This window comes from Carlito syrichta, unplaced genomic scaffold, assembly GCF_000164805.1.
Source record: "Carlito syrichta isolate Samal-C Ts95f unplaced genomic scaffold, Tarsius_syrichta-2.0.1 Scaffold302931, whole genome shotgun sequence".
NCBI classification, from domain to species: domain Eukaryota; kingdom Metazoa; phylum Chordata; class Mammalia; order Primates; family Tarsiidae; genus Carlito; species Carlito syrichta.
In genome coordinates, this window is record NW_007247027.1 from 270236 (window position 1) to 292898 (window position 22663).

The 22663-nt window shown below is 38.1% G+C and overlaps 1 protein-coding gene across 1 annotated transcript in view; it reads right to left on the reverse strand.

The window, feature by feature from the left end:
• The window catches only part of TENM3 (teneurin transmembrane protein 3), a 207118-nt gene that overhangs the window by 172934 nt on the left and 11521 nt on the right, over positions 1-22663 (reverse strand). The window contains exon 2 of the mRNA XM_021711937.1: positions 7390-7628. Coding sequence (XP_021567612.1) covers positions 7390-7561 — 172 coding nt within the window. The 5' untranslated portion in view covers positions 7562-7628. The remainder of the gene's footprint in view (positions 1-7389; positions 7629-22663) is intronic.

Sequence of the window (22663 nt, forward strand, 5' to 3'; positions counted from 1 at the left end):
GGCGGGTCTTGAACCCGTGGGCTCAGGCAATCCACTCACCTCAGCCTCCCAAAGGCGCGGGATTACAGGCTGAGCCACTGAGTCTGGCCATATGTATATTTTGAGTGAAAGGAATACTGAAAATCTGACTAGCTCTTTGGTTAGCTGTATATGTCAGGAACTCATGAGAAAAACGATACTGAGTTATTTCTTTTCATCAGGAAATGAGTTGACAAACCAGTCCTTTAAAAACCTCAGATTCTGGGGGGGAGGGGGAGGGGATTAACAGTAGCAAATATCTGTCTGGGGCTGGGAAAACACCTCTTATCAACAGGGTGTCTGAATGAAACGTAATTGTACACCTAACCCTTAACTGTACCCCACAAAACTATAATAAAAATACTGATTAATTATTAAAAAAAAAAACAAAAAAAAAACCTCAGATTCTTGGCCAGGCATGGTGGCACACACGTGCAATTCCAGCTCACTGGAAAGCCAAAGTGGGAGGACTGCTTGAGCCCCGCAGTTCAAGACCAGCCTGGACAACATGGTAAGACCTCATCTCTACAACAAATCAAAAAATTAGCTAGACGTGTTGATGTGTGCCTGTAGTCCCACCTACTTGGAAGGCTAAGGTTGGAAGGATCACCTGAGCCCAGGAGGTAGAGGTTGTGGTGAGAACTCTGACTCCAAAAAAAAAAAAATAAACTACTGAGATGCTGGAAAGAATTAGAAAGTGGTTGTTAAAGGATACAGAGTTTCTTATTTTGGAGGTCATAGGAATGTCCTAAGACTAATTGCGAGGATAGTTGCAAAATTCTGTATATATACTAAACAGCATTGAATTGTATACTTTAAATGAATAAACTGCAAGCTATGCTCATTGCATCTCAATAATACTGTTATCTATAAAATTCTTGTCAAATAAATTATTGGTTGAGAAAAAACCTTACCAAAGGGGCAAAACAAATTGAGAAAACATACTAGCGTAATATATCTTGATACGATTGTTTGTTTTCTCTAGTATTCTTTCCATTTAAAGAACATGTGCAAATACCACTGGTGCATTGTACATGGAAAAATTCTTTGATTTTGCCCAGCAATGCATGGAAGTGCTGATGAACTTAAAAGTCTATAGTGGTGTTATCTGAAGTTTGACTTGAGTGCTTTTTGTGGCAGTTTTAATTGGTATAATTCCAGCATTTACTATGATGTGTATTTAATAATGCTTTAATAATGCTTATGCTTCAAGAGGAGATTTCTGGGTACTTTTCCACAAAACTTCAGATTATCTTCTACTCAGAAAAAAGAGCTTTCTGTAGTTTTAAAGAATAATATCAAGACTCCTACTCATTCCATAACTGTAGACAAGTAGAAGTAACAGGAAGCACAGACTATCTTTTTACCTATTCTTTGGTGAACTGAACAACGGCTGGTCATTACTCACTCTTATTTTATTTTATTTTAGAGCAGGAAAAAGAAGAATGAGTGTATCAGAACCCAGAAAGGTGGGACAGGTTTTTTCTGTTGTTTTTGTTTTGTTTTGTTTTTTATAGGTCTGTATCACTAACTGTTGTCATTGAAGTTAACATTTGCCGTTGGAAATCATCAGAATTTTCACTGCGTAAAGGAACACCGACTTAAAGGTTAATGCAGTAGAGAGGATTCTGATCGGAGGCTCAGTAGTCTAAAGAAAATCATAAGGTAACTAACTCTGCTGTAAGGAAGTCTGCCATATGTACATTTGATTTTTTAAAAATTGGGATATGACAATCACGGCACACTTATTCCATTAAGTATCAGCTAAGGCTTCTCAATTCTGCTTATTCCTCTATTCTGACAGGGCCTCATGAACTCCTAGTGGTCACTAGTTACATAACAGGCTGTCTAGATTTGTACTGCCCAAATGGTAGCTGCTTAAGTCAAAATTAATAAAAAAATAAATAAAATTTAAACTTCAGTCTTTTACATTCACTAGCCTCATGTGCTCAGTAACCACATGTGTCTAGTGGCTACTAAATTGGACAGTGTAGAGACAGAAAGTTTCTACCATTGAATGGAATGTGTGACAGCATTAGCCTAGACCCTTGCTATTCATGGAGTGGTCCATGGACCATGGTGGCAGCACCTAGGAACTTGCTGGAAACACAGAATCTTAGTTCTCCCTTTGGATCTGCTTAATCAGAATACGCATATTAACAAGGTCCCCAGGCAATTCCTAGGCATAGGAATGCTTGAAAAGCACACGTCTGGACTTCCTTTCATCATATTACACATACTGGAATGTCACTAAAGCGAGCTTTTATAAACATGAATGGAATTCTTTTTCACTCCTATGCTTAAATCTCTACATTTTCTTTTCTATTTTTAGTTGTTTAAAAACCTCACGGGAGATAATATATTGCAGTGGGATCCTTGTACATGTGATTTCAGACAAAGTACCTCTCTAAGGCACAGACTCTGTTAAATGGAGAGAACTCAGAGGGTTGTTGTGAAAATTAAGTGAGGTAATTCATACAGTTTCAAGCACAATGCCTGGCACAATCAGCACTCCACATGCACCACTGTAGATATTTCATGTGTTTTCATTGGATGACTTCTTCTCAAGGTGATCTTCTCACTAACAATTTTGGTGTTAGGTGAACTTCTCTTCTTCATTCTGGAGCTCCTATTCCAGCACCACGGGCTACATCAAGTCCTTCTCCAACGTCTTCCACTGAACACAGGTATTTTCCTTCTTTTCTATGTTTTTTGCTCATCAAACTCTTATGAGAGCATGTACTGTTAAAAGTGTGTTTTTATGCATATCCTTATCACCTGACTGTGAGCTTCTAGAATGAAGAGCTAATTTGAACTTTTAACATGTATTGGAGGGCTCAGGAACATGTTGACCTAAATATGGTTATTGAAAAACCATAAGTACCAGAATAAATTCGAGTGCATTTAAAAAATAATACTTAGATTTAAAAGGGACTTTATATGTATGGCATGGAATCCAGAAATTGTAAAGAAAAAAATGGACAAATTTGACTACTTAAAAAATTCTATATGGAGTATAGCAAAAACAGCCATGACCAAAGTGAATAGTAAATTGGAAAAATAAATAACATATGTAACAAAGGACTCATATATTCTTTTTTTTTTTTTTTTTTTTGAGTTGGAGTCTCACTCTGTCGTCCAGACTGGAGTGCAGTGGCCGCTCCCAGCCACCGCGGCCTCGACCTGCTGGGTTCCAGCGATCCTTCCGCCTCAGCCTTCCGAGTAGCCAGAATTACAGACGTGTACTACCACACCCGGCTGATTTTTTGGTTTTATTGTAGAGATGAGGTCTCACTGCCCAGGCGGGTCTTGAACTCGCGGGCTCAGGCAATCCACTCACCTCAGCCTCCCAAAGGCGTGGGATTACAGGCTAATTGAAAGAACTTCTGCAAATCAAAATGAAAGGAGAATAGATTCCATAGAAAAATGGAGACTATTCACACACAAAAAGAGAAACACAAATGTCCAATAAACATATGAAAAGACATTCAGCAGTACCAGTAATAAATTAAAGCCAAAATAAAATGCTTCAACCTGAGAACTTGGCAAATATTAAAAATATTAGTATTGGCTGGGTGCAGTGGCTCAAGTCTGTAATCCCAGCACTTTGGGAGGCTGAGGCGAGAGGATCGCCTGAGCCCAGGGATTCGAGACCAGCATGGGCAACTTGGTGAGACCTCATCTCTACGACATATCAAAAAATTAGCTGGGCGCGATAACACGTGTCTGTAGTTCCAGTTACTTGGAAGACTGAGGTGGGAGGATCGCCTGAGCCTATCAGGTCGATGCTGGGGTGGCTGTGAGCGTGCCACTGTACTCCAGACTGGGCAACAGAGTGAAACTCTGACTCAAAAAAAAAAAATATTGATAATACAATGTGCATACATAGACATAGGTAACAACTAGCATTGGTGGCTGCATAAACTGACGGAAATACTGCAGTGTTAAATTGCAAAACTTAAGACATGTCTATTTGGCAAAGCAAATTTCTTGCAAAGAATTTATGTCAATAAAAAATTTGATCAGATGAACACACGTGCATATACAGATACTTGCACAGTCACATCCATAAGGAAGCAGTCACCACATTTTCAGGGACGATTAATTGAGGACAGGCACTAAGTGAAATTATGTAGATGACATGTAATGAACGGCAAGTGAAAAAAGCCTGGTATGAAATGCATCTAAAAACATGGATCTCTAGAAGTAGAAAAACAAAACAAAACAAAGACGAAAAACAGCCAAGGCTGTCCACCTCCCTCCCACCCTTCCTGCCTTCTGAAGCTATTCACCTTGTCTATCCTAAGATAACTTCACCTTAGAGAAGAGACATGCTAAGCCGACATCCTCATAACTCCTCATTACCTTACTAGAAGGCGAGAAAGAATATTCTAGTGTCGAAATAATTCCTCAAGCTGTTTTTTCTTACGTATGTCTTAGGCTTTTACTTTACATTAATAGTCAATAAGAGAGAAGGGGAAGGAAAGCGCTAAGGGAGTGGGAAAAAAGTTTAAGGATGGCTGGATTTCTGTTAAAGGTTGTGAGGGCAATCTGATGATGACATGGGGCTCCCCATTGATCCTGGGGTTTATCAGACTGATCTGATGGATAGGCAAGTGTTCCTTTTCACCCTCTCTGCTTTACATGCACACTTAATAGAAAAGGACAACCTTCCCTGAGAGAAATGTCCTCCTTTTTTCAAGGGTAAAGGCAGTATCTTTAATCAAAAAAGATTCACCATGCTAACTGATGAAGAAATGAAATTTTTTACCTGATTAAAAACAAAATCTTTTTTTAGTCTTAAATGCACAAAGACCAGTGGAAATTCTAAGCATACATGTTCTTAATTAAAACGATAAAAGTATGAGACAATTCTTCGATGATAAAAGTAATTTTTACCAGATAACACTGGGATTGTAGCTCCTTAATTCCTAGCACAATAACTAGATTAAACAAATGTTCAATATGTAACTGTTGAACTGAAAATAATACATGAGAATATTCACTAGATAATTTGCATGCTTTCGTGTGGGGAAAAATAAAAGCAAGGGAAAATGTTTATGGACATGGTACTAGTAGGAATAAAATAGGATGCTAATTATTAAACGGTAAAACCAGGCAACATTAAAAAAAAAAGGAAAATTTTGAGTTTTTACTTAAAAGTCTGATAGTTATACTCACTCATGGATCCTTGAAGAGTACAAGTCTCACAAGTAACAGTGACCTAATCTCACATTAAAATGCGATTTTTCTACAGCTAAGGGTCTGCAAAGACACACAGAATGGTACAGTGGACACTGGAGACTCAGAAGGGAAAGAAGAGAAGGAGGGAGAGGGGTGAAAAATCACTTGTCAAGTACAGTGTGCATTAATAGGGGTGATGGGTACACTTAAGCCCAGACTTCTTCACACTGTAGTCATGCAACCAAAAAAAAAAAAAAAAAAAAAAATTGTACCTCAAAAACTACTAAAATAAACAAATTACTAACAATTAAAAAAATCTATGTCCTACTAGTTACACCATGAAAATAAAAGAAAATGGCATTAGAAATGATATTAAAAATATTTAACAACTGAAAGGATACAGGCATTTACTAATCAGAAAAAATGCCCTTGCTGATTGGCAATCAGACCTGACACTGAATACCAGACCTGCAGAATATTTAACTATCTGGCATCCACTATAGTAAAAAAAATTAAAAATCCCCTACAAACTCACATGCTTAATTCAGTACATCCCATGTATGACTGATGCATTTCTGAACCATTCAAAATTCTTTAGCAGCATACTTCTGACAGGCACAAATAATTTATATAGCTAACTAGAAGAGAATCTCATAATGGCTGATATATTTTCTAATTGAATACTAGACATTTGTCTCTGAATGTCAATTATTGTTGTGAAATTGCTCTTTACTGTGAATGCTATGAAACAGCAAACTACTGTTTCACAGAGTGTGAGTTTGGTCAAGTGACAACTCCTTTGGTATCTGGTTTGGCCATTTTTATAAGGAAGAAGTTAACTTAGATTAAATAATGACAAAAAGGTTTCATCTTGCTTTCACCTCTGACTGGTAGATAGTGGCTGAGATGCTACAGGAATCACTCTGATGAAGACATCCAGCCTGTGTCCAGGTTCCATGGCAAAGAGTACTCTGAATCATGAATGATCTTCCATGGTCAAAGAGTTGGAAATAATAGTACGTCATGTGCCACAGAGCTGCCATCCTGACTCAGCTGTTTCTAAAGTTATTTCATGTTCTACAATCCTGTTTTTCTTTTAAGCACTATAACTCAAAATAGTTATTTTACTTCCCAAAGTACATGACCTTTATCTAAGGAGTACTGTGGCCAGTGATAGATATTGGTTTACTGTGTACTATTCTATATGCAGTTCTGTGATACTTTTATTCAATTATAGAATTTCATGAGGCATCTCACACTGCCTTGTAAACCGTAGCATTTTAAAAATTGTTTATAATGTGTTAATTTTAGTAGCTTTGGGGATACAAATATTTTTTGCTTACGTCACTGGCTGGCGTACCCGGTGGATAAACCACAAAGCCTGCGATTTATCTCAGTGGGCCCCATCAGCATTTCGATGTGTTAGGCCTTTGCCCACACTTAGAAGATCAAAACATGAGGTGGTCATTTCTGGCATTTAAAAAAGCAGTTTCCAGTAGTTTAAATGCTCAAATACGTTAGGAAATAGTTAAATAAAAGGACTATTTACAACTTCTCTCCGAAGCTTCCATCATTTGGGCAACTATGAAACGAAAAACATGATCAATAGCACAGCAGAAGAAAAGATGAACCCACATGCATGAACAAGCCTGCAATCTGTTCATTGTTTTATGGCTGCCCAGCTTTCAAGAGCGTTCCCAAGTGCCAGACGACGGCCCTGAGTGATGTGGTTTACATTTAGATGGTTGAGGGAACTGAGAACTGTGGAATACCACAAGTAGCAGAGAGCTCCCCGTTGAGGACGCATCAAAGGAGATGCCAGCACGGTGTTCATTACTGCAAGTGCATGAATTATTTTGTGTACATGAAATGTCACAGACCTATCCATGTTTCGTGAGGGATGAGTCAAACACAAATGTACATTCTCATTTGTGTCCAAGAATATACCTTATTCTTTATGGAAATGACTAAACTACCTACAGAACCAGCTTTTCTATTTCTTGAAATCTGCTGGGGAAAAAAAAAAGAAAAATGCTCTGTGATTTATCATATAGTATACATACCAAGCCCTTCCCCCACCAAATATAACCTCATGAAATACTTCTCAATCAAATAAATGAATAAAAGTCACAAAATAATACAACACCTTGATTCGCAGACAAAATAATTCCAGGAACTCATTCTTACCTATAAAATATGACAGGAGTATTGCCAGGAGCACTGAGACCCCTACAGCACACAGTGCAGTACATTTCCAGCTACAGTACTTTGAAGACTTCTTGAATTTAAAAGCACTTCTTGACAGGGTGTTTCTAGGTAGTGGCCTAGTAGGCGGTGAATAAACAGAGCCAGATGCCATTGTGTATCCTGGGGTTGCAGTGCTGAACAGTGGCGTTGTGCCTGTTCCTGTTTTGAATAGGAAATGCCTGTGCAAAAGGAAAACATCACTGTAAGATACAAATATGTTAAAATATGAGACAGACGGTTAAGCATTAGTGCTCCTCTCCCCCCTCCTTTTTTTTTATCATGTCCCTTACATAATTTTCCAAAAAATTAAGAAAATATTTTAACCAAAGAACCGAACTCATAAAAATGACTTTAATGAAAGAGATTACTTTTTAGCATATATCACAGGATTTATGCATACAAATGATTACTTTCCCTTCAAGTCGACACCTCAAGAGATGATAGAGTTATCTTAACCATAATATTTCCTGAATAAGACCATTCTGGAACTTCCCTTGATGAACTGCCTTAAGAGCATTTTCATAATTCACATAAGAAAACTAGTTAACTTTAAAGCTATGAGGGTGCTTCCTACTACAAGAGAGTATGTGCTCATATAAACACACACATGCATGATCACACTGATGATGTTCTGAAGACTGACTTACTTTCCGGAAGTCCATGGACACATTCTTGTCCTAGTCTGCTCTAATGAGTACTATCAAGTTTGGCCCCAGGCAGCTGGTTTAGCTCTCAAGGGAGGAAAAGTATTTTATTTTTAGCTTACGTCAAATGCAACTAGAAAAGTAAATCTGCTGAGGGTAAGGGAGGGAAGAAATCACAGAATACTTCCTAAAACTAATCCTAAATAAATGAAGGAGTCAGTGAAGTAGGAACATAGAAAGATTCCTTAACAACTGAACCACACAACGGTAGAGCAAGTTACCTCTTCACGTTATATGCTCTCTTATCTTGAAAAAGTTAAAGCCAAAAAAAAAAAGGAATAATCACATGACAAGAGCACTGTATAAGGAATTCTTGTAGGAAAGATGACTAATTTTAAGATTCCTATGAACAAAAAAAGTCTCCAAATTTTAAAAAAGCACCATGTGTTTCATGGTTTACATTTAATATTATGCTGGTAGCATATGGTGCATTCAGTTTGTGTCCTAACATTTATTATTGTGTTCCCTTCTAACACATCCAATGAAGTCAACAGACTGTGCTTGCTTTTCTATATTCAGAAAGCTAGACACGTCCTTGAATATTCCATCCCGGTATGGTATAGTCTTTCTACAAGATGACTTTAAGTGGTAGAAAGCGAAATACTTTCAATTTTAATAACCATGTAGTTATTTTATAATGTAGTAGAAAAAGATTGACTATATCAAACAAGTTAAGGTGCTAAGAGGACAGAATCGGGAAACTGGACTGCCATAGTTCAAATTCCACTTTACTACTTCCTAGGTATGTGTCCTTGGACAAGTTACTTAACTCTTCTTTGAGTTTTGGTTTCTTCATGTGTAAAATGGGAGGCAGTAACAGTATCTACTTCACGGGGCTATTATGAAGTTTAAATGAGTTAATATTTAATATAAAGTACTTGGAATATACCAAACTCTATATAAATTATTTGGTCAATAAAAGAATCAAATTCATGATTGTATGCATATTTTTGCTTAGAAAAGGCTAAAGAGATTATTAAGCTACAAAGAACAAAATTATACCTCAGAAAATTATTGTGTGAAAAACAGTAAAGCTGGGCTACAGATATGGTAAAAGTCATGAAAGTTTGCCTAACACAGGTATGGTGGAAAGAATTCTGGATTACGAATCAGAAGATCTGGGTTTAAGTTCCTGGTCTAGCATTTCCTGGTAATGTGGTCCAAGGCAGCCTCAGGATTCCCACCCCATCTGTGACAAAATGGCACAAGTGATCTACTCATCTTACAGAGCTGTAAACCTGTTAATGTATCTAAAATGTGCTATGTCAGAACAGATGCAAATGATACTTCTTTAAATTATGCTAGTGACTATTGTGAATCCATTTCCCCACACTGAACTGTTTTATAAAACCAATGTAAAAGCCAGTAGCTTCAATTAAGTGATACGTTAGAGGCAGCATTATCATCTCCTACCATACCCATACTCAGCATGGTTATTAAGGGCCTTGGAACTAGACAGTCTGTACAAATCCAGATTCCACCTATAGTTAGCTGGATGATGTTGTGAGTTACCCACATTTTCTGTGTTTTGGTTTTATCATCTATAAAATGGGCACAATAAGAGCACCTGCTTTATAGGCTTTTTCTGAGGATTAAGTGAAGTGGTACATATAAAGTACTTGTGTTAGGATCTCGAACAAGGTAAGTGCTCGATAAAGCATTAGCTATTCATTATTCTGCTCATAATCATGTATCAGAATCTATCAGAATCCAAAAGAAAAACACTTATAATTTGAAGTCTTTAAAATCTAATTCAAACGTAACATCACTACAACCAATGTGTACAAAATTATTCCCTGGTTTACAAACTTAATATTGGCAATTCTACAACTTGGTACATATTCTGGAAGAGAAGATGAACTACATCATGCCAAGAAGTAATCTGATTATTTAGATCAGGCGTCAGCAAACTTTTTCTCCAAAGGACCAGAGTAAATATTTTAGGCTTTTCTGGCAATATCCTTGAACTCCGCTGTTATATTATCAAAGCAGCTGTACACCATGTGTAAATGATTGTGGCTCTATTCCAGTAAAACTTTATGTACGTTGAAATTTTAACTTCATAGACTTTTCCCATGTGAAATATTCTTCTTCTTTTTCTTTTCAGGTTGTCAGTTATCAAAAGATGTGAAAATCATTCTTTGCTTACAAGCAGTATAAAAAGAGTGTAGCAGGGCTGGATCTGACCTGTGAGCTGTAGTTGGCCCCTAATCTAGATTCTTGCTCTTTTTAGAATTCTACATGAAGAGTAGGCAGGGGGGCTCGCACCCCATGGTAACAGCTGATTTCTTCTATGCCATTGAAGGAAGCTAAAAAGCAAACAAACAAAAGCAGCCCAAAGGACACACGTGCACTCCTCTTGGTGAAGGTTGGACAGATCCATGTAACTGGACTGAGATTTTATTATCATCTTCTCGGAAGTTGCGTCCTAAAAAGTCCTGGCATTCACTGAAGTATACATCTTATAGGGTCAAATGATCATCTCTGCCAAGTATAGGAAAAGGACTGATATTTCCTATGACTGTGGACAATTTGCTGCCTCTACTATACAAGTGTGGGCTGAAACATCCACTCGGTGTTGGACAAGCCTTCCCAGGATCGCCAGTGACCTGAGCTAGCTATCCATTCTGTCAGCTTCTTCAACAATCATGATCACTGCCATTTCCTGAGTACTAACCAAGCACTGGGTACTGTGGTTCTATTAAATTTTCTGCATAACATAGTAAAGGATCAAATGACTGTTTGTATTTCCAGCTTCAAGCCTCCAAGTCTTAGTTTAGATGATACTACCTGACTAGCCACTCTAAAGAACTGTACCCTTCACTCTCCACCACGTAACTGTGCTAATTTTCTTCAAAGTGCTTGTTACAATCAGTTATCTTGCTATTTGTTTTCTTCTGTGGTGGATTAAATTTCTGAAATACTGTTTAAGGTGTGTTCTTTCCTCCTGAATTTTTTCTCTTTTCCTGTCTGTTCCACCTCACCTCTCTCAATTCCAGCAGTTGTTTTATTTCGTGGCCTTCAAAAAAAAAATGAGATAAGATGAAAAGTAGAAGTAATCTAAGTCTCTTGTTTGTTCTCTCTCTCTCTCTCTCTCTTTTTGTGTGTGTGTGTTGATGTCTCAGTCTGTCACCCAGGCTGAAGTGTGGTGGCATGCTCACGGCCGCCATAGCTTCAACTTGCTGGGCACAGGTGATCCTTCTGCTTCAGCCTTTCAAGTAGCTGGAACCACAGGTGCATGCTACCATGCCCAGATAATTTTTTGACTTATTGTGGGACAAAGTCTCACCAAGTTGCCCAGGCAGGTCTCGAACTCCTGGGCTCAGGTAATCCTCTTGCCTCCACCTCCCAAAGTGCTGGGATTATAGGCGTGAGCCACTGTGCCCGGCCTTATTTGTTTGTTTTGTAAAACCCATACTACCAGGTGAAACAAAGTGCGACGGGCTATAACCAGAATGCCTGAGAGGAAAACTGTGCAAGGAATAAAGGAGCTTTCCCTGCAGGCTAGGAGAGGCTTTGAGCTGGGACCAGGTGGAGACCCTGAAGGGCGCTGATGAGAGCAGAGGATTCCGCAGGGCCCAGAGAGAACAGCCTGCTCTCCAACTCATAGGCAGCGTCCTGAGGAAGCAGCAAGACTCCCAGGAGGTCGGAAGCTCTTTCTAACGCTTCTATACCATGCTTGGAGAATAGAAATAGCAGGGAGAGCTACCTGGCAGAGTTATGCGTGCGGAAGCAGCGGCGCTTGAGTAGCAACAGTACGGAGGCCCATGGACAACAGATTCTCTTGCCTGAGTCTTTGGTACCATGAAACCCTCTGTGGGAAAGGAAGAAATAGTGAGGATTTGGGATAGAGCCAAAATGTCGGAAAGAAATAGAATTGAGAAAATAAAGATTCCCCTTAGATGAGAAAAAGATCTCATTGCATTAAGGGCCAGGGTGAAACAGATGGGGAATGAAGGCAGAGGACTTACGGTGACTCAGGGAAGAAGGCCCTACCCCTGGCCTCCCTGGGTGAGCCCTGGGGAAGCAGACACAACAGAGGGTCTCCAGGGCACCCGAGAGCAGAGAAAATCTGAGCCTTAAATCTTAGAGAATGGGAGATAACAGGATCCCAAGGAGACATGAATGCATGAAATGTCTAGGTGAGGTAGTCGTAGAGAGCCTCAGGAGATTTCTATGCCTCAGCATAATTTGTAAGAAGCAGAATTACCTCTATGGCTGCAAGAGTAGCACTGACATGGCAGAGTGTGCCACTGAGCCCACAGGGGCCTCCCAGGCATTAATGAAGGCTATCTCAGCAATATTACATGGATTAAGAATGAAGAAGACTACATGAAAACTCAATGTGGATGATGTAGCTAGAGTGAGTTTCTCCTACAGAGTAAACCAACACAGAATTTCTCAGTACCCAGAGAGGAAAGAATCCAGCAGCATGCTCCATGACTCTTGAAAAGAGTGATAATAACCAGATGGAGCAAAGGAGAAGAAAAAAAAATCCACTGACCTGGAACTGGCCAGACTCTCACCTGCACCACTACACAGTCCACAACAACCTCTGGACACAGTGGGAAGGTAAGTTGAGGGTAATTCAGGAGTTCTGGGCTTCAGCTACAAATTTGCAGGGTCCCCTGATCCTTGTGGGACCCCAGTCCTTTGCAGGAAACTGTCTTACCCACAGCCATGCTCTACCATGGAGTGGTGCAGGAAAAAAGACTTGTGCATTGCCAGCTGCCATTTTCCAAGAACTCAACCCATGCAGGTAGCACAGCTGTTTTCTAGCTGGCCTGAGAGGGGATGGGCAAACATGGGCATAGACAGTTCTTTGTTGGTCTGGTTGCCTGAGAATACCTGAGGCCCAGAGGCCAGCTGTACTCTGACATTCAGATCACAGACTGCCTTAGGCCAAGGCAGGAGCCAAGTAGAATTCATTGCCATAGCAACCCCTCAGTATCCATGTAAACGCTTCTGTGCCTGCCCTGCAATACAGCATTATACCAGTGGTCTGGGACTTCCTCCTAATACTTACGGGGGTAGCCAAGGGTACATGCATGCAGGGTGCCTCAGCTCCTTTCCCCTTCACTCCTCCAAAGGCTCAACACAAAGAACTTAGGAAATCTCTGGAGGCCCTCCCATGGCCTAGGCTGGCTGGGTACTTCCTCAGAGCAACACTCACCAAGGAGAAACCCTACAGCCCCCGCCACAGCTGGTTTCTCCTACAAGTGCCCACTTCTGGTCATAGGGCACCCGTATAGCCTATCACATCAGAAACAATACTTCAGCTTTGGAAAAGGTATGATATAAAACACCAGCTAACACCAATTTCCAAGGCACTTCAGCTACTCAGGATGCTGTGAGCCAGTCCAAGTACCCAGCACAGGAATGCCACAACTGGTGATTAAGAAACTCACCATACCAAGGTTATACACAGAGGGGGCCCAAAAACATATAAACATTTTAAGAAAGGAAAAAAACTTGCATTAAAATTGGAATACTCAATAAAATGAATAGGAGTCACGTTTGACTTCTACAATTATAAGATGTGCTCAAAGTGGTTATCATCAGCATCCAGACACTTCTGATGATGGTGAATACCTCTTAACATCTCTTAAAATGTGTGTACATTTTTTGACACCCACAGTGTAACCAATGAAACCTTGCAATGCCCGCATTAGCCTCCCAACCACCTCAGATAAAAAGAAATAGTCTACCCAAAATGAGAAGAATCCAGAAAAAGAATTCAGACAATATGAAAACAGGGTTATCCAATACCCCCATAAGACCACATCAACTCTTCAGTAATGAATCCTATCCAAAATTAAATTTTTGAAATTCCAGACATAGATTCAAAAGGTTGATATAAAATTGATCAATTAACTTCAGGAGAAAATTGTAAACCAACATAATGAAAAACAACAACAACAACAACAGACCCCCACAACTGATTAAGGACATGAATGAAAAATTTTCCAAAGAGACAGACACCTTAAAAACAAACAACATCAAAAAAATGAAGCTGAAATCATGGAAATGAAAGCAGCATTTAGGGAAGTACAAAATGCAGTGGAAAGATTTCACAGTAGACTAACATAAGCAGAAGAAAGGATCTCAGAACTTGGAAGAAAAGGCTTTTGAACCCACCCAATCAGGCAATAATAAAGAAAAAAGAATCAAGAGAACAGAACAAAGTTTTCAAGAAATGTAGGATTATGTAAAATGTCCAAACCTAAGAATTATAGATGTTCCTAAGGAAGAAGAGAAAGCAGGGGGTTTGGAAAACCTATTTGAGGGAACAATGGAGGAAAACTTCCCTGGCCTTACCAGAGATCTAAACAGCCAGATACAAGAAGCCCAAAGAACTCTCAGGAGATTCATTGCAAAAAGGTTATCCTCAAGACATAATCATCCAGTTATGCAAAGTTAACGCAAAGAAAACAAACATATGAAAGAAATTTTCAACATCACTAGTTGGGCAATCCCTTCAGGTCCCCTCCTGCTCTGGGAGCTTTTCTGTCCCCTCAATAAATCCTGCTTTCAAAAACAAAACAAAACAAAACAAAACAAAACAAAACAAAACAAAAACCACACATCACTAGTGATCAGGGGAATGCAAATCAAAACCACAATGAGATACCACCTTATACTAGTCAGAATGGCCATTATTAAAAAATCAAAAAACAATAGATGATGGTGTAGATGTAGTGAAGAAGAAACATTTCTGCACAATTAGTGAGAGTGTAAATTAGTACAATCTCTGTGGAAAATGGTATGGAGATTACTCGAAGAACTAAGAGTAGATCTACCATTTGATCCAGCAATTGCACTATAAGGTATCTACCCTAAGAAAACAGAGGTTGTTATATAAAAAAGATACCTGCACCCACATGATCACTGCAGCACAAGTCACAGTTGCAAAGATGTGGAATCAACCAAAAAATGTCCATCAGCTGATCAGTAAATAATAAAAATGTGACATATATACACTACGGAATACTAATGGAAAAAATGTGGTATATATTCACAATGGAATACTATTCAGCTATCAAAAGGAATGAAATAATGTCTTCTGCATCAACTTGGATGGAATTGGAGAACATCATCCTAAGAGAATTAACTCAGGAACGGAAAACTAAACACCGCATGTTCTCACTTATAAGTGGGAGCTAAACTAGGGATCTGAAAAGACAGACAGAATGGCATAATGGACTCAGAAGGGGGAGGGGGAAGGGGTAGAGAGACAAAAAAATCACGTATCGGGTACATTGTGCACAGGTGAGGATGGTGGGTACTCTTAAAGCCCAGACCAAAAACTATTTGTATCCTCCAAAGCTATTCTAATAAAAAGAAGAAAGAAAACTCAGTATAGAAGACCCAAACGCTAGGTGCTTCCTGGTGTGCTCAGAGTACCATGTGAGGGGATAGGGTAGGAAAGGGAGGAATCCAAAATGTTTGAAGGATGCTTTCTAGCAACGAGGACTTAAAATAAAATATAAACAAATATTTTTAAAAGTTGTGCTTCTAGCATACTATGTTGATAGACTAAGAATGACAAACCCACTGTACAAATCTATTTTTTTGTCTTCTTCACTTAATGTAAACTTCTTGAAATTTTATTCACCTCTGTATTTCCAGGATTTAAAAAGTTCTTGGCATATGCTAGGTGCTCAATAAATATGAGCAACATACACAAAATGGTGATGACTATACAGATGGGGAAAGTGAATTAAGTACCTTAGCCAAGAAGCCACAGCTAATAGATGAATAAAATAATAAAATATATGAAATAGAAAATATATAAATAAAAAATATAAAAAGGAGTTGGAGATTACAGATACCAAAAAGCATATTATAGCTTTATTCAAAGTAGGTTAAGTCATTTTAGAATAGGAGATGGGATTTGAACCTATGGAACGCTAAAGATTATGACCTTTAGCCTCAACACTAAAAATGTGAATATGCAAGATGAGTCTGCTAGATGCTGACTTCATACTGGACATCTTTGTTTCAGTTTCCAAAATTTGAGATATCAATACATGACGTGATCCTGGCAGGGACAGGAATTGCTATGAAATTATTATTTTTCTAAGAGGAAAATGCAACTTTGAGATATTGTTAAAAGCAAAGATGTAATATTCTAAAATATACTATTCATCAATACTAGTGAAACTGTGAACCTCTTTACCTTGAAAGAGATTCTAATGTATTTAGTACATAAATTTACCTTTGATGCTACAAGAGAAACAAATTTTTTGGCCACTGACTTTAAATCTCAGAAGTATATTTCCTCCTCTGTCTAAATGACTATCCATATCAAAAAAGCATCGGATTAGGGCCTTGATGACATATATGCATAATAAATGCAGAAATGTTGTAAAACATTGAAAGAGAAGCCAAATCACCAATGAATTAAAATTTAAAATTACTAGTCTTCAATATTTTCAAATCACTTTCTAGTATGTAAATGAGAAAGAATTAGTAAAAATTGTTTAAATTGATGCATTTTGAAACTGTTTTTAAAGAAATGGTGCCATTTGTGAGGACTGATTCCTTCACGTCAAATTAGGCTTCAAAATAGATATGTGAAAATAAATAAGTAAAAAGCTTTTAGACAGAGTAAAAGCCAGAAAGGACTGTGTCAGCTTTTTTTCTTTTCTTTTTTCTTTTTTTATGAGGGTCTCACTCTGCCACCCAGCCTGGAGTACTGTGGCACAATGAGGGCTCACTGCAAACTCAACTTCCTGGGCTCAGGTGATCCTTACACTTCAGCTTCGCAAGTAGCAGGGACTACAGGCTCATGCCACCATACCTGGCTAATTAAAAAAAAATTTTTTTAGAGATGAGATCTCACTATGCTGCCTAGGGTGGTCTCAAGTTCCTGGGCTCAACTATCTTCTTGCCTCAGCCTCCTAAAGTGCTTGGATTACAAGCGTAAGCCAACACACCCAGCCTATGTCAGCATATTTTCTATAGCAGAGAACATCTGGTTTCAGGTTTGATAGAACTCTGTTAGTTTTGGGGTTCAGACAGGATACCTTTTTTCCAAAGGCAACAATGTCTCTTTCATTGCAATATATAAAATGCTGACAAAGTGTATATTATGATTAATCTATATCTTTAATCCTGGGACTTTTTTTTTAACCTGTCTCGAGATCCAGCACAATGCTTACTTTATGGTTAGAACTCTACAAATACTTAATGAATGAACAGATACGTGAGTAATGAAATTCAGTTATATGAAAAGTATACAGTGGCTCTCCACACAAGAAATCTATTTTATCACCTAATTCTCTACAAAGCACACATTTCTTTGTGTCATTAGTTTCTCTCCATCCTGTGACTCCTTGCCAAGTCACACAGCTTTGGGAATATGCTTCTCGCCTGTAAAAAATTCTGCAGAAATTACTATCAAAAACATATGGTTTTGACCTGGCATCCACATGAGATTTGCAGAATAAAGGCAGAAATGTTCTTTACTTCTCAGCCCATATTTGGGAATGAAAAAAGTGAAACTGTGAGAATATTCCCCATTGTATTCAGCAATAAAGCAGCAGCAGCAGCTTCTTTTTTAACACAGAGCACACCTTTTGTTCTGATGTTTCTAATGATGCCCTGCACGGAGCCTGCCTCCAGTTCTTCAGCTATTTGTGCCACTGTGTTCATTCTGGTGATGAGCCAGAGAGGCACACTTGAAGAGAGACGATCAGAGACCGAGATGAGGAAAATCAATTTCAAAACCCAAAAGACCGCTGGTACAGAAGGTCACTGAACACTAACAGTTGCTTTGTGGCTCTGGAATCTTGAGGGGGCTTCTATTTAACAACAACAACAACAACACAAGAACTGCGAAACTGAGTTGCATCATTAACTTGTGATGCCATGTAGCAGCTAAAACATAAATGGGAAGGATGACTCTATCAAGTACAATGAATGGCAGCGCTTTTGTCTTCTTAAGTTGAAAGATTTTTGTTGTTGTTGTTGTGGATCTGCCTGCAGACCACACCTTTTCATTTCAGCTGCCACCTCTGTTCCGGCTTATATTCCTCATCCATTCTATGATGTGCATTTCCATGGGTCATGTCGTAAATTTAAAACCAATAAAGATCAAGACTGAGTTTCCTCATCTTTTTGGCCGTCTCCGTTCTTCCTGTCTTCTAGGTCACTGTTTAGCAACTCTACCCTTGAGGTCTCTCTAGCTGTCAGATGTTGGATACTTCTGAATTCCTCTTCTTTCTTGCCAGCTCCACTCTCTCCTTTATTATTCGACCTTTCAGAGAATCCTGCACCCTTTCCCTCACAGCATCTCTTTCTCTTTTGCCAAAGTGGAGAAGTTCTTCCATGCTCTTATACCTCAGCTTCCTCGCTTTAATCTATTTGGCAGAGGCAGAGAAGAGGCAAAGTAACATTTCACTTCAAATTTTCTTCTGCCCTCAAATGAAATGTCATGTTTTAAATATTAGACTTGTACAGTAAACTGAATTACTGTACCTCTCCTTGTCCAGTCATAACCTCTCTCTCCCATCTCAGGCCTCTTACAATTGCTTCTTATAATTTGTTTTGCTTTGTTATTTATCCCATCTGTTAACAGGTATGCTTTGCTCCTTAGGAGCTCTTCTCTTTTGATTGATTTTGTCTTTCAATGTAATAATCGCAAAAACTTACCATTATAAGATTTTGTGTGGCAAGATAATCAGATCTTTCAAGTAAATTTAAATGTACCATTTTGTATTATATCAGATATACTATCAAAACATTAATGCTCATTTAAAGAGATTCCAGCAAAATTAAATAAGTTATAATATATAATTATATTGTAAGCTTATAAGAGTCACTAGGAAAAAAGTGGGTTAATACTAGTCTTTTGTTCAGGGGATTAATATAATCATGTTACCTCTAAAATCAAGTACATGGTTTAATAAGTTGGAAATTATAGGAGCCCAAATGAAAAGCATCCCTGGAAAATGTATTATAGCATTATTCAAAGTGGCTCGAGTCATTTCCTCAATGGAGATTAGAACAAAGAATAAAAGTATGTTGAATGAATGAAGTAAATTCTAATTAGATTAACTATATAAGTGGTTATCTTCAGAGAAAACAGTTTGTTTTCTTCAATGTTTTATATATTATTAAAAACCTTCTAAGAGATTAACAAAGCAACTGATTAGAATGAAGAGGGTGTAGTAGTGTGAAGTTTCTGCCCCCAAAACACTGTTGAAATCTTTATAAGTGACATACGGACACATGGAAAAATATGTCTATTGTATAGTAACATCCATTATATTATACAGGAAGAAAGGTGCTCCAGTACAGTAAGTGTTGATGCTTCCTTACAGTACTTATATTCTTTGTTGGACAGTGAGAACCATTTAAACTAAATGTAAACTATTTAAAGAAAATGTCTTAATGTCCTGCTTTCTACCAACATGTATAGGCATCTTCAAATTAGTTACTCTGATTTCAAAGACAATATGCCAATGATTAGAAAGATTGGCTATATTTGGCCAAATTTACAACCTTTTCAATATCCAAAGTTCTTACTTAAGCGCTGAGGAAATGTCAAGGTAGAGGTTCCTTTTCCTTTGGGCAAAATATAACTTTCTGGATTTAAGAGGCTTATTAAAGGTCTCACAAGATTTCCTCAACATCAAACAACTTTTCCAAAATGACATTTTTAGATCTAAAGCAAATGTGGATTAAATTTACCTGGAAATATATTAAGGCTAAAATTAACTACTGAGTTCAAAACAGTTTTAGTCACTTGATGCCAAGACAATGGACAGCTTGCCTAGAATTCATTTTGAGATAAGGCACTTTAAAAAAACTGTTAAAATATATAATATTTAATTTCTATTGTGTGTTGCCTTCCAAATTGCCCATTATCACTCATTTAATTACCTGTAGTCTATAATTGAAAGTATATTTATTAAACACCACAGAAAGTAAGCCAGCCCAAATATTTGTCAGTATGTACTTGAAACAAATGATGTACCTGGGAGATGACACTATCACCCAAGCATTTTGAACATTTAAAACCTGTGCTTATTACAGTCTTTAGAACTGTCACTATCAAATTCTGAATTTTAAATTTCAAAGCCAATTAGATGCTCTGTTAAATGTATATTTAGCAATATGTTTATAACTAATTAAAAGGCTGAAAAAGCAGTTTATTTAAGTAATGTGCTTACAGAATGATGAAAGGAAATACAAAATTTCTGGCAGCTATTAAACAGAAAACTAAAAAAAGCAAGCCCCTACAGAAAATCACCCATTCTTACTCAAGCTGGGTTCCGGTTTGTTTTCCTTACTGTCTGGCAACTGATTCTCAATAGATATCTAGTACAGTTACTTACTGTGTTCAAATGCCTAGTTATTTGGAAAGAGATCTTCATCAGCTGAGGATGCTGGCCTTCAGAAGCTCTGCAAGATTCCTGAACTAAGAGATTGCAGAGGCTGCTGTGAATTTTCAGAGAGAAGCCCACCCACACTAGCATCTGCATAAGCCTGCAAAAGGTATTTTGCAGTTATCTATCTTTATGAAAACAGTTTAACCAGACTGATAAGGAAGCACAGGTTTTGGAAGGGTTTGTAAACTTACATAGTCAAGAGTTAGGCCACCAATATGAGCAGAAATGCACTGAGAGATCATTCCATCCATTAAAGTGGTAAGTTTCAAGTTTTAGTCTAAAGCCCTGTGAAAACACAGCAGGTGTCAGGTGGGACTCCAGCAACTAATGGTGCCAGTACCAGACCCACACTTGGAGAACCACTGCAATCAGGTACTATTAGTTTCTTGGCATAAGTTTAATCTCAAGACTCTCATCAAGACTGAATAAAATCAGAAAATCAGAAAATCAATTCAAAAGACTCCTGCTTAGAAAGTCATTGCTAGTAGCTTACTTTGAAGTAATCCATTTAGAACACATGGAATTTGTACAATACAAAGCTCAACCCACCTGACCTCCGAGTCAAATGGCTTAAACATTTTCAATGCTTTATGTCGTCTCACTCTTAATTGTTTCACTTTCAACAACCCCCTTTATTCTTTCCTTTCAATTTCATCTATTAAAGTTTTACCTAGTCACTTCCCTTATCCTTTCTAATGTCATTGCTACTTTATTCTCCAAATGAGTCACTAGCAGCTATTCTTTTTTGTTCTGTGAGTGTGTGTGTGTGTGTGTGTGTGTGTGTGTGTGTGTGTTCTAGAGTATCTATGTTTCCACTTGCTTATAAAACATTCGTCAGTATAGTATCTTATTTCACGATTCCCTTGGTTAGGGAGTTCTCTTTCCTTTTTTCATTGAACTCAATACTTGGATTTCTGAGTCAAGTATAAATCTAGCCGATAATTCACCTTAGGCATTTACATTTTCAAAAATGTTTCACTACTTTCTTCATACAGGTATTTTTCCACTCTTAGTCTTTTTGGCTAGGGTAGTTTTTAATGTATTTTTTTCTTAAACATTTGTTTTATTAATTTTATTACCTGTGTTAAAACTCTTATTTTAAAAAGAGATACTACTAATCATTCTCTTTATTTACTATGAGAGACTTTTTTGGAAAACTTGACTCTAAATATTTTATGTGTACTATGTATGGTATGTATGCACACACACACACAAATAAATCTCATTTCAGCTATTTTGAGAAAAAAAATAAATATTTCTTTTTCTGCATAACATGCCTTCGCCCCAACTCTTTCCCTCCCTTGAACCTGCTGAGGACAAAGCAGTGACAATCAAGGTGTTATTCCCAGCATGGCCCACAGTGGACACATCATCCCACCTTTACAAAGGCTACAGCAGCGGTAGCGTCTGATCTCCAAAACAACATGATGAAAACCAGTGCTCTTCCTGAGAATCAGAGGGGGCAGAATACCAGCATAACTGAAAAACATCCCACACTGAAGTCTGCTTCTTATGGCTAAAGTTCTTTCTTTCATCCTTCAGAAATTATTTGAAAGCGTGCTTCTGAGGGTGTGAGCAGGAGAATCTAAAGAGGACTTAACGGGGCCAGGTACAGTGGCTCAAGTCTGGAATTCCAGCACTTTGGGAGGCCAAGGCCAGAGGACTGCCTGAGCTCCAGGTTCGAGACCAGCCTGGGCAACTTGGCAAGACCTCATCTCTACAATGAATCAAAAAATTAGGTGGGCATGGTGGTTCATGCTTGTAGTTCCAGCAACTTGGAAGGTTGAGGTGGAAGGATTGCCTGAGTCCAGCAGGTCAAGGCTGCGGTGACCGCGAGCATGCCTGGGCAACAGAGTGAGAATCCGACTCAAAAAAAATAAAAATAAAAACAATAAAAAAGAAAGAGTACTTAACTGGTATGAGGAAATACAAAGTATTGGGAGGACTAGTTTTTAATTAATTTCTTTAGTGACCACTGCAACAAAGGTATACTTGACAAAAAAGCTATAATTAAGAGTAAAAATGAGAAATGGGATCTAAAAACTGGAAAGGCTTGTCTCAAGGTTTGATTAAGAAGGTGAAGCAGCTAAGAAATAATAAAATAGACTTAGA